The following is a 10,776-nucleotide window of genomic DNA, read 5'->3' on the forward strand; positions in this document are numbered from 1 at the left end:
TCTCATCAAGGGTAGGCAGCAAAGTGTTGCTGGAGCAGGGGATGTAGCTCAGCAGAAGAGCACTTGCCTTGCATGCAAGAGGCCCTGGGATCAACCCCCAGCATCTCCATGGCTTTTGCCTCCTCAGACTCCCCCCTGCTGGGTGCAGGGCTGCCAGAGTCCCCTCAAAAGGCCCTGGGGTTGCCTCCTGGCATGGCTGGCCTGGAAATTCCTCCTCAAGGCTGTGGGTGTGCTGGGGAAAACCACAGCCTCAGCTGTACCCCAAAATCCAAACTGTAGGGCTGGGGAGGCAAAAGGGGTGCAGCACTTCAGATTGTTGGTGTAGGGATAGGTGTCTTGCGCTTTTGGGTGCAAGAGATGCTGAGCTCAACTCCTGGATAAATGCTCCTTTGGATATAACCCCTCCTTTTTGGGGGCAACCCCTCCTTTGGATAAAGCCCCGGCTTTGGAGACAACCCTTTGTTAGGACAGCTTCTCCTTTGGGGACTGCACCCCTACTTCTCTCTTCTTACGTGGTGCGATATGATCATCCCTTGCATCCCCCCATCTCCCTGTGAACACCACCCTGTGGGGTGGCTGTAATGCCTCTTATTCAAACCGCACTTTTGCTAGGTAAACACAAACCCTGCAGTACCAGGAGAATGTGCCCTCTCCAAAAAACTTACAGTAGGGGATGTAGCTCAGTGGGAGAGCGCTTGCTTCGCATGTAAGAGGCCCTGGGTTCAATCCCCAGCATCTCCAGCTGTTTTGTGGGGGTTTTTTTCCCCACTTCCTCCACGAGGCGGCGATGCTAAACTCCTTTTATATCAGGCTTTTCCAAAAAGGAGATTCCCTGCACCATGGCCGTGCCTCCCACCCGCGGTCCAAATGGCAGCGCCGACCCCACGCTCTGCCGTCCCCGCTGCCCTGACAGCGCCTTCTCCACTCAGGAGGGGTCCAATCCCGACCACGGCCGGGCCGTATGGGGCCCCCCGTGGCCCTGTGCAAGGCAGCGTCGCCTCACGCCTGCCCGGAATCCGGAGACGAGTGCCCAAAAAAAGCAGGGCTCGTCCGGGATTTGAACCCGGGACCTCTCGCACCCTAAGCGAGAATCATACCCCTAGACCAACGAGCCAGAGTGCCCGAGTTATCCTACAACCTCGTTCTCTCCCGGGATATCCCGGACACTTTCCCCCCCTTCCCAGAAAAACGTGGCGCGGTCCAGCCCGGCGCAAGGGTGTCCCCCCAGCCACAGGGCCTGGGATGTGATGGCCGAGGGGTGAAGGCGTTGGACTCGAGATCTAATAGTGGTTCCCTGCGCAGGTTCGAATCCTGCTCACAGCGATGGGTTTTACCGAACGCCTTGTTCCCCCGCTGGGAGTGTTCGGGTGCCCTCGCTGGGGCTCCCGGGAGAAGCTGATATGGCAAGGACATTGGCAGCCAGAGGAGCCCCGCTTCACCCTCGGGAGCAGCTCAATGGCCCAGGCAGAGATTATGATGCCCCTTGGGCAGTGGCACACCCGGGGTTCTCCAGGTTTTGCAGACCCGGTAGAGGTGAGGAAAAAGATACTGAGGGAGGTGGAACAGTGTCCCGTCTTGCTGAGTGGATGCCCCCTTATCGCCCTGGCCCACATCCCTGGGAGAGCAGTGCACCCAGCCTCGTTTGTCCAGCTCCCAGAAGAGGTTTTGGGCACCACCAGCCCCTCCTTCCCAGCTGCTTCTCCCAGCACCGATGTTCACCTCTAGAGGCACCCCGAGACTCGTGGGGAAGGAAAACAAAATGCCCCAGTGTCCTGCAGCCTCCGGGAAGGGAGGGAAAGAGCCTGGGGCATTTCTACACAGGCTTGAGGTGCCAGGACACAGCGCAAGGCCTTTCCTAGGGAGCTCTGACAGCCCTGCATCCAGCAGAAAGGGGTCTGGGAAGGCAAAAGGATATGGAGATGCTGGAGGTGGATTCCAGGGCCTCTTGCATGCAAAGCAAGCGCTCTCCCAGTGAGCTACATCCCCCTGCACAAGGGCAGGGAGGGAACCCTGGGATGCTGGGGTGGGGATACCTTCATTCAGGGTCCCTTCCCAGACTCACCATCTTGAGCTGCTCCTGTGTTTCTGTGCCGTGATTAAATTGTTTTAAGGATCCAAATGCCAGTGACTTTGCCAGAGGGAATCTGTGGTTGTGCCAGTGAGGAAATTATGTGGTGACTGAATGGGAGTGGAGTGTACAAGGAGCCATGTGGGGTGCTCGTTGGATCACCTGGAGCTGCCCGATGAGGCAGCTGGGGCTCTGTGCAGCATCTCACACTCTAGGAGCAGGGAGGTGCCTCTTGCTGTGGCCACGAGGTGCCAGATCCAGCATGTCTCGCTCCCAGCCCCTCTTTCCTCCATAAAATGCCCCGCGCTGGCCATTTGCAGCAGTTGGAATGGCCAGTGCTTTTTCTGCCACTTGCCCTCAGTGGCAGCAAATGGTCACGTCCGTGTGCCAGGAGCTGTCCATGCACAAAGTGCCTTTGCTATCCGTGCATGGGGTCCTATGGTGCCGGGACCGGGAGGAGGGGGTGGTTAGGGGGGAGTGCAGTGAGCAGTGTTGGGAGTATGAGTTGGTGGCATGTGTGAGGTGTGGAAGGGCTGTAAAGGTTTGTAGAGGTGTGTGTGCATGGTGTCCCTGTGCAGGCAGGGCCTGATGTGGCAGCACGTGTGTGGAGCAGCGTTTTGCCAGGCAGTGGGGAAGTGTCTGGGGTGTGGTGGGCCAGAGGGGCACTGCAGGGTGTGCAATGCACTATGGCTTGTTGGTCTAGGGGCATGATTCTCGCTTAGGGTTCTAAGAGGTCCCAGGTTCAACTCCCGGACGAGCCCTTCTTTTGGGCACCCAGTGCCCCCCTGCCACCCGGCTGGTCCCCCCAAGGCACCCCGTGGGGAAGGGACACTGCGTGTCTGCACTCTCTACAGCACCTGGGTGGGGAGGGAAATCTCTGCGGGCGTTTCCTCGCTGCCTGCCTTGGGGTGCCAGGAGGCAACCCTAGGTCAGGCGTACCCACAGGCAGCCCCAGCGATATTTTGAGGGCGGATCTGGGAGGTCTCTGGTGGCCCCGTGTGCATCAGATGGGATCTGGAGAGGCAAAAGAACATGGAGATGCTGGGGGTTGATCCCAGGGCCTCTTGCATGCAAAGCAAGCGCTCTCCCGCTGAGCTACATCCCCCTGACAACAGCCTCTGCCCTGGCCTTCTCCTTCCTCCGTGTGTCTTGCTGCCTTCCCCTGCCTCCCAAGCTGGGGAAAGGGAATTCAGGCACTGGGGGTCCCTCAGGTGTCACTGGGCTCGTGACGGGTTTGGAAGAGGGGCAATGTGAAAAACAATTTCCACTCTCTTTTAGAATTTTATAAGTTTAATGGAAATTAAAAAAAAAAATTAGACAAAGTAGGAGACAGAATAAACCAAGCTTCTCGGCCGAGGGGGGACTTGGCACCAGGTCTGCCCATCGCCCCCTTCACCCTTTTAGTACTTCTATCTTTAAGGAGTGCCATGTTGAATATTCAATAGATGGTAATCAAACATTCTTTTTTGATCTGTTTTAACTATCCCCGATAATCTTATCTAGTAGATTTATTTTGTGGGTGTCTCCACGTAGTCTGGTAACATGGGTATAAATTTTCTTTTGAGGTTTTCTGGTTCTTTTCAGTTGGATAAGAAAACAGAAAATTAACAGGTTTTTTTCTTAAAAGGGTCACAAGATGACCCCCTTCCCATAACTTCGGGCTTGGTGGCTTAAGCGTTACAAAAAAAAAAAAACCAGTCTTACCCCTCTGGTATGATCAAAAAATGTACATTCATTACCCTTCTAAATTCTTATTGATAAAAACATAATACAGTACAATTATAATAGTTATGTGAAAAGCCCACTATAAAATGTACATTTATAACAGGTAATAACTATGGCAGAGCAGGGAGGTGATTTTTCCAGGCCCAGAGGTCATGTAAAGGACAGAAGGTAGGTGTGCCAGAGCTGTGTGGGCCGGCTGCAGTGCCGGCCGGGGCGGAGGTGGCAAGCGGGAATGCGGGGGCATGTTTGCGGCGTGGTGAGCTGTGTCGGTGGAGAGCAGTGGGTGTGAAAAAAGCAGGGCTCGTCCGGGATTTGAACCCGGGACCTCTCGCACCCTAAGCGAGAATCATACCCCTAGACCAACGAGCCAGAGTGCCCATGTTATCCTGCAACCTCGTTCTCTCCCAGGATATCCCGGACACTTTTCCCCCCTTCCCAGAAAAACGTGGCTCGGTCCAGCCCGGCGCAAGGGTGACCCCCTCGCTATGGGGCCCGGGGCTGTGATGGCTGAGGGGTGAAGAGATCCAATAGGGATTCCCTGCGCAGTTTCGAATCCTGCGCACAGCGTTGGGTGTTACCCGGTATCCCTGGTATTATTCATGGTGAAGGTCCTGCAAAGAGCTGTCTTCCCCACTAGGAGTGGTGGTCGTGTTGCAGTGACTTGGCTGTTCCGTGTGGTAATCACAGCAATCTTGCTGAGTGCAGTGGATTTTTTCCTTCATCCATTAATTGGTGCTGGTGAGTGCTGCCATCTGACCCCACAGAGCCCTTGTGCCCAAAGCTGTTCCAAGCACAGCAGGGCCATTACCATGGTGTTTATCCAAGCCCCTTTCTGTCCCCTGGCCACAGATCGATTCAGTTAATGAAAAACTCCAGCTTGGGAAAGAGGCCACAGGTCAGCTGCTGAAAGGCTTTTGCTCCACAGTGGGACGGGAAAGGGCAGGAAACCCCCAGGGTGCGAAGAGCTGAGCTGGGGTCTGAGGGGTGCAAGCAGACCCTGGGACCCATGGCCAAGCTGGTGGAATGCGTCCCCAACTTCTCAGAGGGGAATAACAAAGAGGTGAGGGAGTGCATGGAAGGGCTGAGGGGTGGGTGGCACTGGGGTGCTGACAGACAGGTTTCCCCCTGAGGGACAGTACCCAGTGCTAGACTCTGCCATGCTTCCTTTGTAAGTGCCATGCACCTTTCATTGCCTGGCTAGTACCAAAATGCCTAAAGGTAGCCTCAGCTCCCTTATGGCACCTCAGTGAGAAGCTGGGTCTCAGACCTCCTCCACCATTGCCTGCGGGTGGCTGTAGCACCATGTCTGGGGTTGGTCTGGGGTACCCCTGCACAGAAATATTGCTTGAAGTTGTTGTGCCAGAAGACGCTGTCCAGGTTAATGGAGTCCATCCTAGGCATCAGCCTTCAACTGAACTTTGGCTCTGCTGGTGGCAGGAGAGTTTAGCAAACCCAGCATGGCTGTAAAAACACAGCCTCCTCCAGCAAAGAGGCTTTTCAGAGCCAAATGTGTTGGGAAGCTGGCAGGTGGATGTATCCTCAGGAACAGCAATTTGTGCTCTGTGACGTGCAGCAGCAGCCAGGTGTCTCTCCCCCACCATGGCAAGTTTGGGGACCCAGGGGTGCCCCAAACCCCCTGGGTGGGAGTGGCATGCTTGAGCAGGGCTGCATCCCCAATGATCACGGGATCGTCCTCCACCCCACCCCCCCCCCCCCCCCACAGTGGGAAGGGGGAGAGCTGAGATGTCTCCTCTCTTGAAAAGCCATGGCTTTGTTGTGCAATCCCAGCCATCTCAGCTGCCTTGCTCCTGTCCACTGTCCGGCAGGTGATCGATGCGGTGGCACAGGCCATCTCCCGGACACCAGGATGTGTGCTGCTGGACGTGGATGCTGGCTCCTCCACCAACCGCACTGTCTACACCTTTGTGGGGTCCCCTGAGGCCGTGGTGGAAGGGGCACTGAGCGCGGCCCGGGTGGCTGGGCAGCTCATTGACATGAGCCGACACTCGGGTGAGCTTGGGGCAGGCCCAGAGACTGTTCTGGCACAGAGAAGGCTGCCATGATGCTGGGACCAAGCATGGCACTGGAACAGAGACTGTGGTCACAGCCCCAGGCCTGAGAGAGTTTAAGAAGTGTTTGCAATGCTCGCAGGCACCTGGTGGGATTGTTGGGGCCGCCTCGTGCAGGGCCAGGGCTTGGACTCAGTGATCCTGGTGGGTCCCTTTCAAAATGGGTTATTCTGTGTTTCTACGATTTTCTCACAGCAATGGTGTCCAGTCTGTAAGAGTGTGGGAAAGGGTTGTTCTCCCTCCTTATCTGCTTGTTCTTCCCACCTCCCACTCCTATATCGCCCCCACCACCAGGTGAGCACCCTCGGATGGGAGCCTTGGATGTCTGCCCCTTTGTGCCAGTGAGGAACGTCAGCATGGAGGAGTGTGTCACCTGCGCCCACATCTTCGGGCAGCGCTTGGCAGCAGAGCTGAGCGTGCCTGGTGAGTGGGGTCAGGAACTTCTCCACATTTCATCCCACCCTGCATGATTCCAGCTGTTGGAGAAAGTCCCAGCCCCTGTCTGGCGGTGCTCACTCCTGGCCGTGTCTTGCAGTTTACCTGTATGGAGAGGCGGCACGGGATGAGAGCAGGAAAGCCTTGCCCTCCATCCGTGCTGGGGAGTATGAGGCGCTCCCTGAGAAGGTGAGCCTGGTGGTGGCACAGGCTGGGCAGACCTAACCTGTACTTCCCTGGCTTCAGGGAGCATGCTGGGGGCTGGTGTAGTCCGTTTGCACCAAGAGGAGCTGGTGACACAGGTGGTCATGGCAGATTCCAGCTGGGGAGGGAGATGCCCTCCTTAGGAGAGTGGCATGTGCTCCTTGGCGGTGCCAGCCCACAAGCTCTCCTCCCTCCTCCCCAGCTTGCAAAACCAGAGTGGTCTCCTGATTTTGGGCCCTCAACTTTTGTCCCTCGGTGGGGGGCCACAGTGACGGGTGCCCGGACCTTCCTTATTGCGTACAACATCAACCTGCTGTGCACCAAGGAGCTGGCTCACCGCATTGCCCTCAACATCCGCGAGCAGGGCCGTGGCCCCGACCAGGTACCCCAGGAGCATGGGCACGGCAGGGGCATGCCTGCCTCTCCCCACACCTCCTGGACTGTACCCTGAATGTGGCAGTTGTTGGCAGCCTGGGCGCTTGAAGAAGGTGCAGGGCATTGGCTGGTATTTGGAGGAGGAGAACATGGCCCAGGTTTCGACAAACCTGCTGGACTTTGAGACCACGCCGCTCCACACTGTCTATGAGGAGATCTGCCGAGATGCACGGGTGGGTGGCCTGGGATGCTTGTTCCCAAGGGGGCTTCCCAGAGGATGTCTCCCACCACGTTTTCTTCCCCACCCTCAGGTCAGGTTCTGGTTTCTCTCTTGCTTAGCTCAGCCAAAGTGCTGAATAGCACAAAACCCCCAGAAATTCAGCAACTTGCTGCAAGCCCCCAGCTCCTCTGTTGAAAGCTTTTCTGTGAGCTTCCCATGGCTTGGGAAGGGATGAACCACCACCAGGCTGGGGTAGTAATGGCAGCAGGGCTCTGGGGAAAATCACATTTCTGATGTCCTTTGCAGGAATTGAATCTCCCTGTGGTGGGGTCTCAGCTGGTGGGGCTCATTCCCAAGAAGGCCATGCTGGACACAGCCGAGTTTTACATCAAGAAGGAAAAACTCTTCATCCTGGAGGAGGAACAGAAGATCAGGCTGGTAATGTGGCTTCTCCTGCTACCAGCACAAGGGTAGGATCATGAGAGAGACACATCCCACCCCCCACCAGCCTCCCAAAGTGGTATTGAGCAGAGATTTGGGACTACTCAGGCCCCAGGCGTGACACTTTTCTCCAGGGTGGATTTTGCGGGGGGACAACAAGTGGGACAAGTTACTTTATTGTGCTTAGGATGCCGAGATGCACAGGGAGCAGGATCCACAACCCATGAGGACTGAGTGTGGGTAGCAGCTACTTGTCTTGCCTGCACGGAGGCCAGGAGGGGAAGAAGATGTCCCCAGAGCTCAAGGACAGTGTGTGGCATTATGGGAGGCTGCCCAAGGACAGGGAGTAAGCTGAAAAGGAGGAGACAGGCTCTGTTGTTCCACTGCAGGAGGGAGGGACTTTTCCAGCCTGTGGGGAACGTGCTAGATAAGAGCAAGCTAATGATTTATCAGTACAGTTCCCAGTCATTTGGAGGTGACTGAACACTGCCCCAGAGTCTGGGATGGGATGGGATGGGCTGGTGGTGCCAGCTGTCCTCTCTCTGGGCGGTGGCCCAGTTCCAGTGCTGACTCACCCATGGTTAATTAGCAGTGGGGAATGAGGATACAGCAGGACTTATGTGACAGGGCTGACTCAGCGGTGCTGCTCCTTGCAGGTTGTCAGTCGACTGGGTCTGGACTCCCTGTCTCCATTTCACGCCCGGGAGCGCATCATCGAGTAAGGGACCCACATCCTACTTCTTGTCATGGTGCCCACTCCTGCCTGGAATGGGGGATCCTGCTGTCTGCATCCTGCACTCAGCTTGTTTGGGGAGTGGCTGCTCCCAGCTCCTCTACACAGCCTGGGGACATCTCTGCTCGGTGTTGTGCAGGAACAGGGTGGTCTTTGCTCCCAAATGCATTTAATGGATGTGAATGTGGAGTGGGGGAACTTCAGGTTGTTTCAGCAGGCAGCGGGAGCAGGTTTTGTGGCCAGATTTGAATGTTAAAATTCCTTACCCTATCCTCATGCAAAATTTCACTGTCTCTGATTCACATGGTGCAGCAGCCGGTGTGCAACATGAGTCTGTATAAGGGGAAAGGAAGGGAAATCCACTCACAAGGTGAAGTCCTTGTCACCCCTCCCAGGCCATGGCTGCAGGGGTGTTTCTGTCCTACTAAAAGCTGTTTGCATCAGCTCAACCTGCCTAATGCAGAGAAACCCCACAACCACCTGTGTTTCCCAGCTGTCCCCATGGGGTTCCCAGTCCTTACACTGACCCTCAGGCTGGGTTTTTTTGGATTAGTCCCCTACTCATTCACGGGGTCGATGCTGGAGAGGGCAGTGTTGGGTGAGAAGGGTCTGGGTGGTGGTGGTGTCCCTGCACATGGAGGCCTCTAAATAACCTGTGCTGCAGGTACTTGGTGGAGGCAGGAGAGGTGGACGGGGGGCTGGTGGCCAGGCCACTGGGTGCCTTTGTGCGAGCAGTGGGAGCGAGGTCAGCAGCGCCTGGAGGAGGCTCCGTGTCTGCAGCTGCAGGAGCCCTGGTAAGTGCCCCACGCTGAGACGGAGGCCTGGGAGTCCTGGCTGTGCCAAGGGGAGCTGGCATGGTGGTAGCAGTGGGCACTATGTCCTACTGGAGGATTTACCCTGGCAGGGAGCAGCGCTGGGCAGCATGGTGGGGCTGATGAGCTACGGGAAGCGACAGTTTGAGGACCTGGACCCCATCATGAGGAAGCTGATCCCCCCTTTCCACCAGGCCATGGAGGAGCTGGTGGCAATGGTGGATGCTGACTCCCGTGCCTTCAGCAGCTACATGGTGAGGTCCCACCAGAGGCATCCTGCAGGGAAACAGGGGGGCTTTTCCGCTGGGAGGAGGGCTGGGATCGCTGCACTCTGGATTCCTTAGGAGCAGGGCTCTGATCTTAGAATCATAGAATCATTAAGGTTGGAAAAGACCTCCAAGATTATCAAGTCCAACCTTCTACTGAGTATACCCGTGCCCACTAAACCATATGGCAAAGTGCCACGTCTGCTTGCTTTTTGAACACTTCCAGGGATGCTAAAGCCAGGGCCAGGGGAAAGGACATTGTCACATAAGGGAGGTTTGCAAGAGCGTGGGAGCTATGGGGTCTGCCCCTACCCCCGATGCAAGGCATGGTCTGGGTGACAGCAGCAAACCTGCTTTTCTTTGCCTGCAGGAAGCCATGAAGCTGCCCAAGAACACCCCTGAGGAGTGGGAGAGGTGAGCTGGGCTGCTAGGGGCTGGGTCACTGAGGGGAACAGCCACCCAGCACTCACCCCAGTGCTGTCCCCCCTCCCAGGCGCACAGCTGCCATGCAGCAGGGGCTGAAGACGGCCGTGGGGGTGCCCTATGGCCTGGCAGAGAAGGTGAGCGGGCTCTGGCCTGCTCTAAAGGAGCTGGCACGGCACTGCAACCTGGCCTGCAAATCTGACATCCAGGTATGGCCCCAGCTCATACACATGCCTTGCAAGGTGTTCCCTCATGTCCTGACCTCCAGGATGCGTATCTCCAACTGTGCTTTTAAAACTGGCCAGTGGTTTCCACCCAGCAATTCTTTGGCACCCATTTCCTGAGAATACCAATAGACTGGAAAGTGCTGCATGCTGGCGGGTGGTGCAGGGTGGGAGTCCTGCAGCGTAAGGGTCTGACCTGCTTCAGCGCTGTATGGTGGGACTGGTTCACCAGAAGAGCTTCTCGCAAGCCCGACTTTTCTCAGGTGGGAGCCAAAATGCTGGAAGCGGCGGTGTTCGGGGCTTACTTCAATGTCATGATCAACCTCAAGGACATCACGGATGAGAAGTTCAAGCTTGCGGTGAGCGAGGCCGCGCGGGCGCCCCTGGCAGTACGGCGGGGGGGGCAGAGGTGGTGGCGCCTCAGGACCCCTGGTGCTCCTGGGCCGCCAGCGGGACGCGTGCGGTGCTCGGCCCACGGCTCTTCTGGCCCGTCGAGTGGCGAATGACGCATCTTGTCCCCACACAGATGTCACAGAAGGTCTCCGGGCTGCTGGAAGAGGCGAAGCAAGGCTCGGCGGTCGTTCTGGCACTGTTGGACAAGCGGGTGGCCTGAGAAGGGCTCGGGAATGCTCTGGGGGTTCTGCAGTGGCAAATACATCTGGGAAATACTCTTTTCCCTGCCTAGACTCTGTTTATATCCACCACTGGAGAGCTGCTCTGCTCAGGCACATCCAGCATCATATCCCCTGGCTTTTCCCTGAAAAAGGGGGATTTTTGCTGT

The 10,776-nt window shown here is 56.7% G+C and overlaps 1 protein-coding gene and 6 non-coding genes across 7 annotated transcripts; 4 read left to right on the forward strand and 3 right to left on the reverse strand.

Moving 5' to 3' along the window:
• The first annotated feature begins 37 nt into the window (after positions 1 to 37).
• On the forward strand, positions 38 to 109 carry TRNAA-UGC (transfer RNA alanine (anticodon UGC)). The gene has a single exon. It is a non-coding gene; the product is annotated as a tRNA-Ala (tRNA).
• Positions 110 to 669: 560 nt separating this feature from the next.
• TRNAA-CGC (transfer RNA alanine (anticodon CGC)) lies at positions 670 to 741 on the forward strand. Its single transcript has one exon. It is a non-coding gene; the product is annotated as a tRNA-Ala (tRNA).
• A 301-nt stretch (positions 742 to 1,042) lies between these two features.
• TRNAP-AGG (transfer RNA proline (anticodon AGG)) lies at positions 1,043 to 1,114 on the reverse strand. Its single transcript has one exon. It is a non-coding gene; the product is annotated as a tRNA-Pro (tRNA).
• Positions 1,115 to 1,241: 127 nt separating this feature from the next.
• Positions 1,242 to 1,323, forward strand: TRNAS-CGA (transfer RNA serine (anticodon CGA)). Its single transcript has one exon. It is a non-coding gene; the product is annotated as a tRNA-Ser (tRNA).
• Positions 1,324 to 3,101: 1,778 nt separating this feature from the next.
• TRNAA-UGC (transfer RNA alanine (anticodon UGC)) lies at positions 3,102 to 3,173 on the reverse strand. The gene has a single exon. It is a non-coding gene; the product is annotated as a tRNA-Ala (tRNA).
• Positions 3,174 to 4,090: 917 nt separating this feature from the next.
• Positions 4,091 to 4,162, reverse strand: TRNAP-AGG (transfer RNA proline (anticodon AGG)). The gene has a single exon. It is a non-coding gene; the product is annotated as a tRNA-Pro (tRNA).
• Positions 4,163 to 4,724: 562 nt separating this feature from the next.
• On the forward strand, positions 4,725 to 10,669 carry FTCD (formimidoyltransferase cyclodeaminase). The gene is made up of 14 exons (XM_066189216.1): positions 4,725 to 4,853; positions 5,620 to 5,803; positions 6,157 to 6,285; positions 6,398 to 6,486; positions 6,704 to 6,883; positions 6,972 to 7,109; positions 7,403 to 7,534; positions 8,194 to 8,255; positions 8,935 to 9,064; positions 9,175 to 9,336; positions 9,719 to 9,762; positions 9,842 to 9,980; positions 10,259 to 10,354; positions 10,522 to 10,669. Exons 1-14 carry the CDS (start codon positions 4,800 to 4,802, stop codon positions 10,606 to 10,608), a joined length of 1,626 nt encoding a protein of 541 aa, XP_066045313.1. The 5' UTR covers positions 4,725 to 4,799; the 3' UTR covers positions 10,609 to 10,669.
• The last annotated feature ends 107 nt before the right edge of the window (positions 10,670 to 10,776 follow it).

This window comes from Chamaea fasciata, unplaced genomic scaffold (genome assembly GCF_029207755.1).
Source record: "Chamaea fasciata isolate MVZ Bird 193981 ecotype frontalis unplaced genomic scaffold, bChaFas1.0.hap1 SCAF_8, whole genome shotgun sequence".
In the NCBI taxonomy this organism is placed as follows: domain Eukaryota; kingdom Metazoa; phylum Chordata; class Aves; order Passeriformes; family Sylviidae; genus Chamaea; species Chamaea fasciata.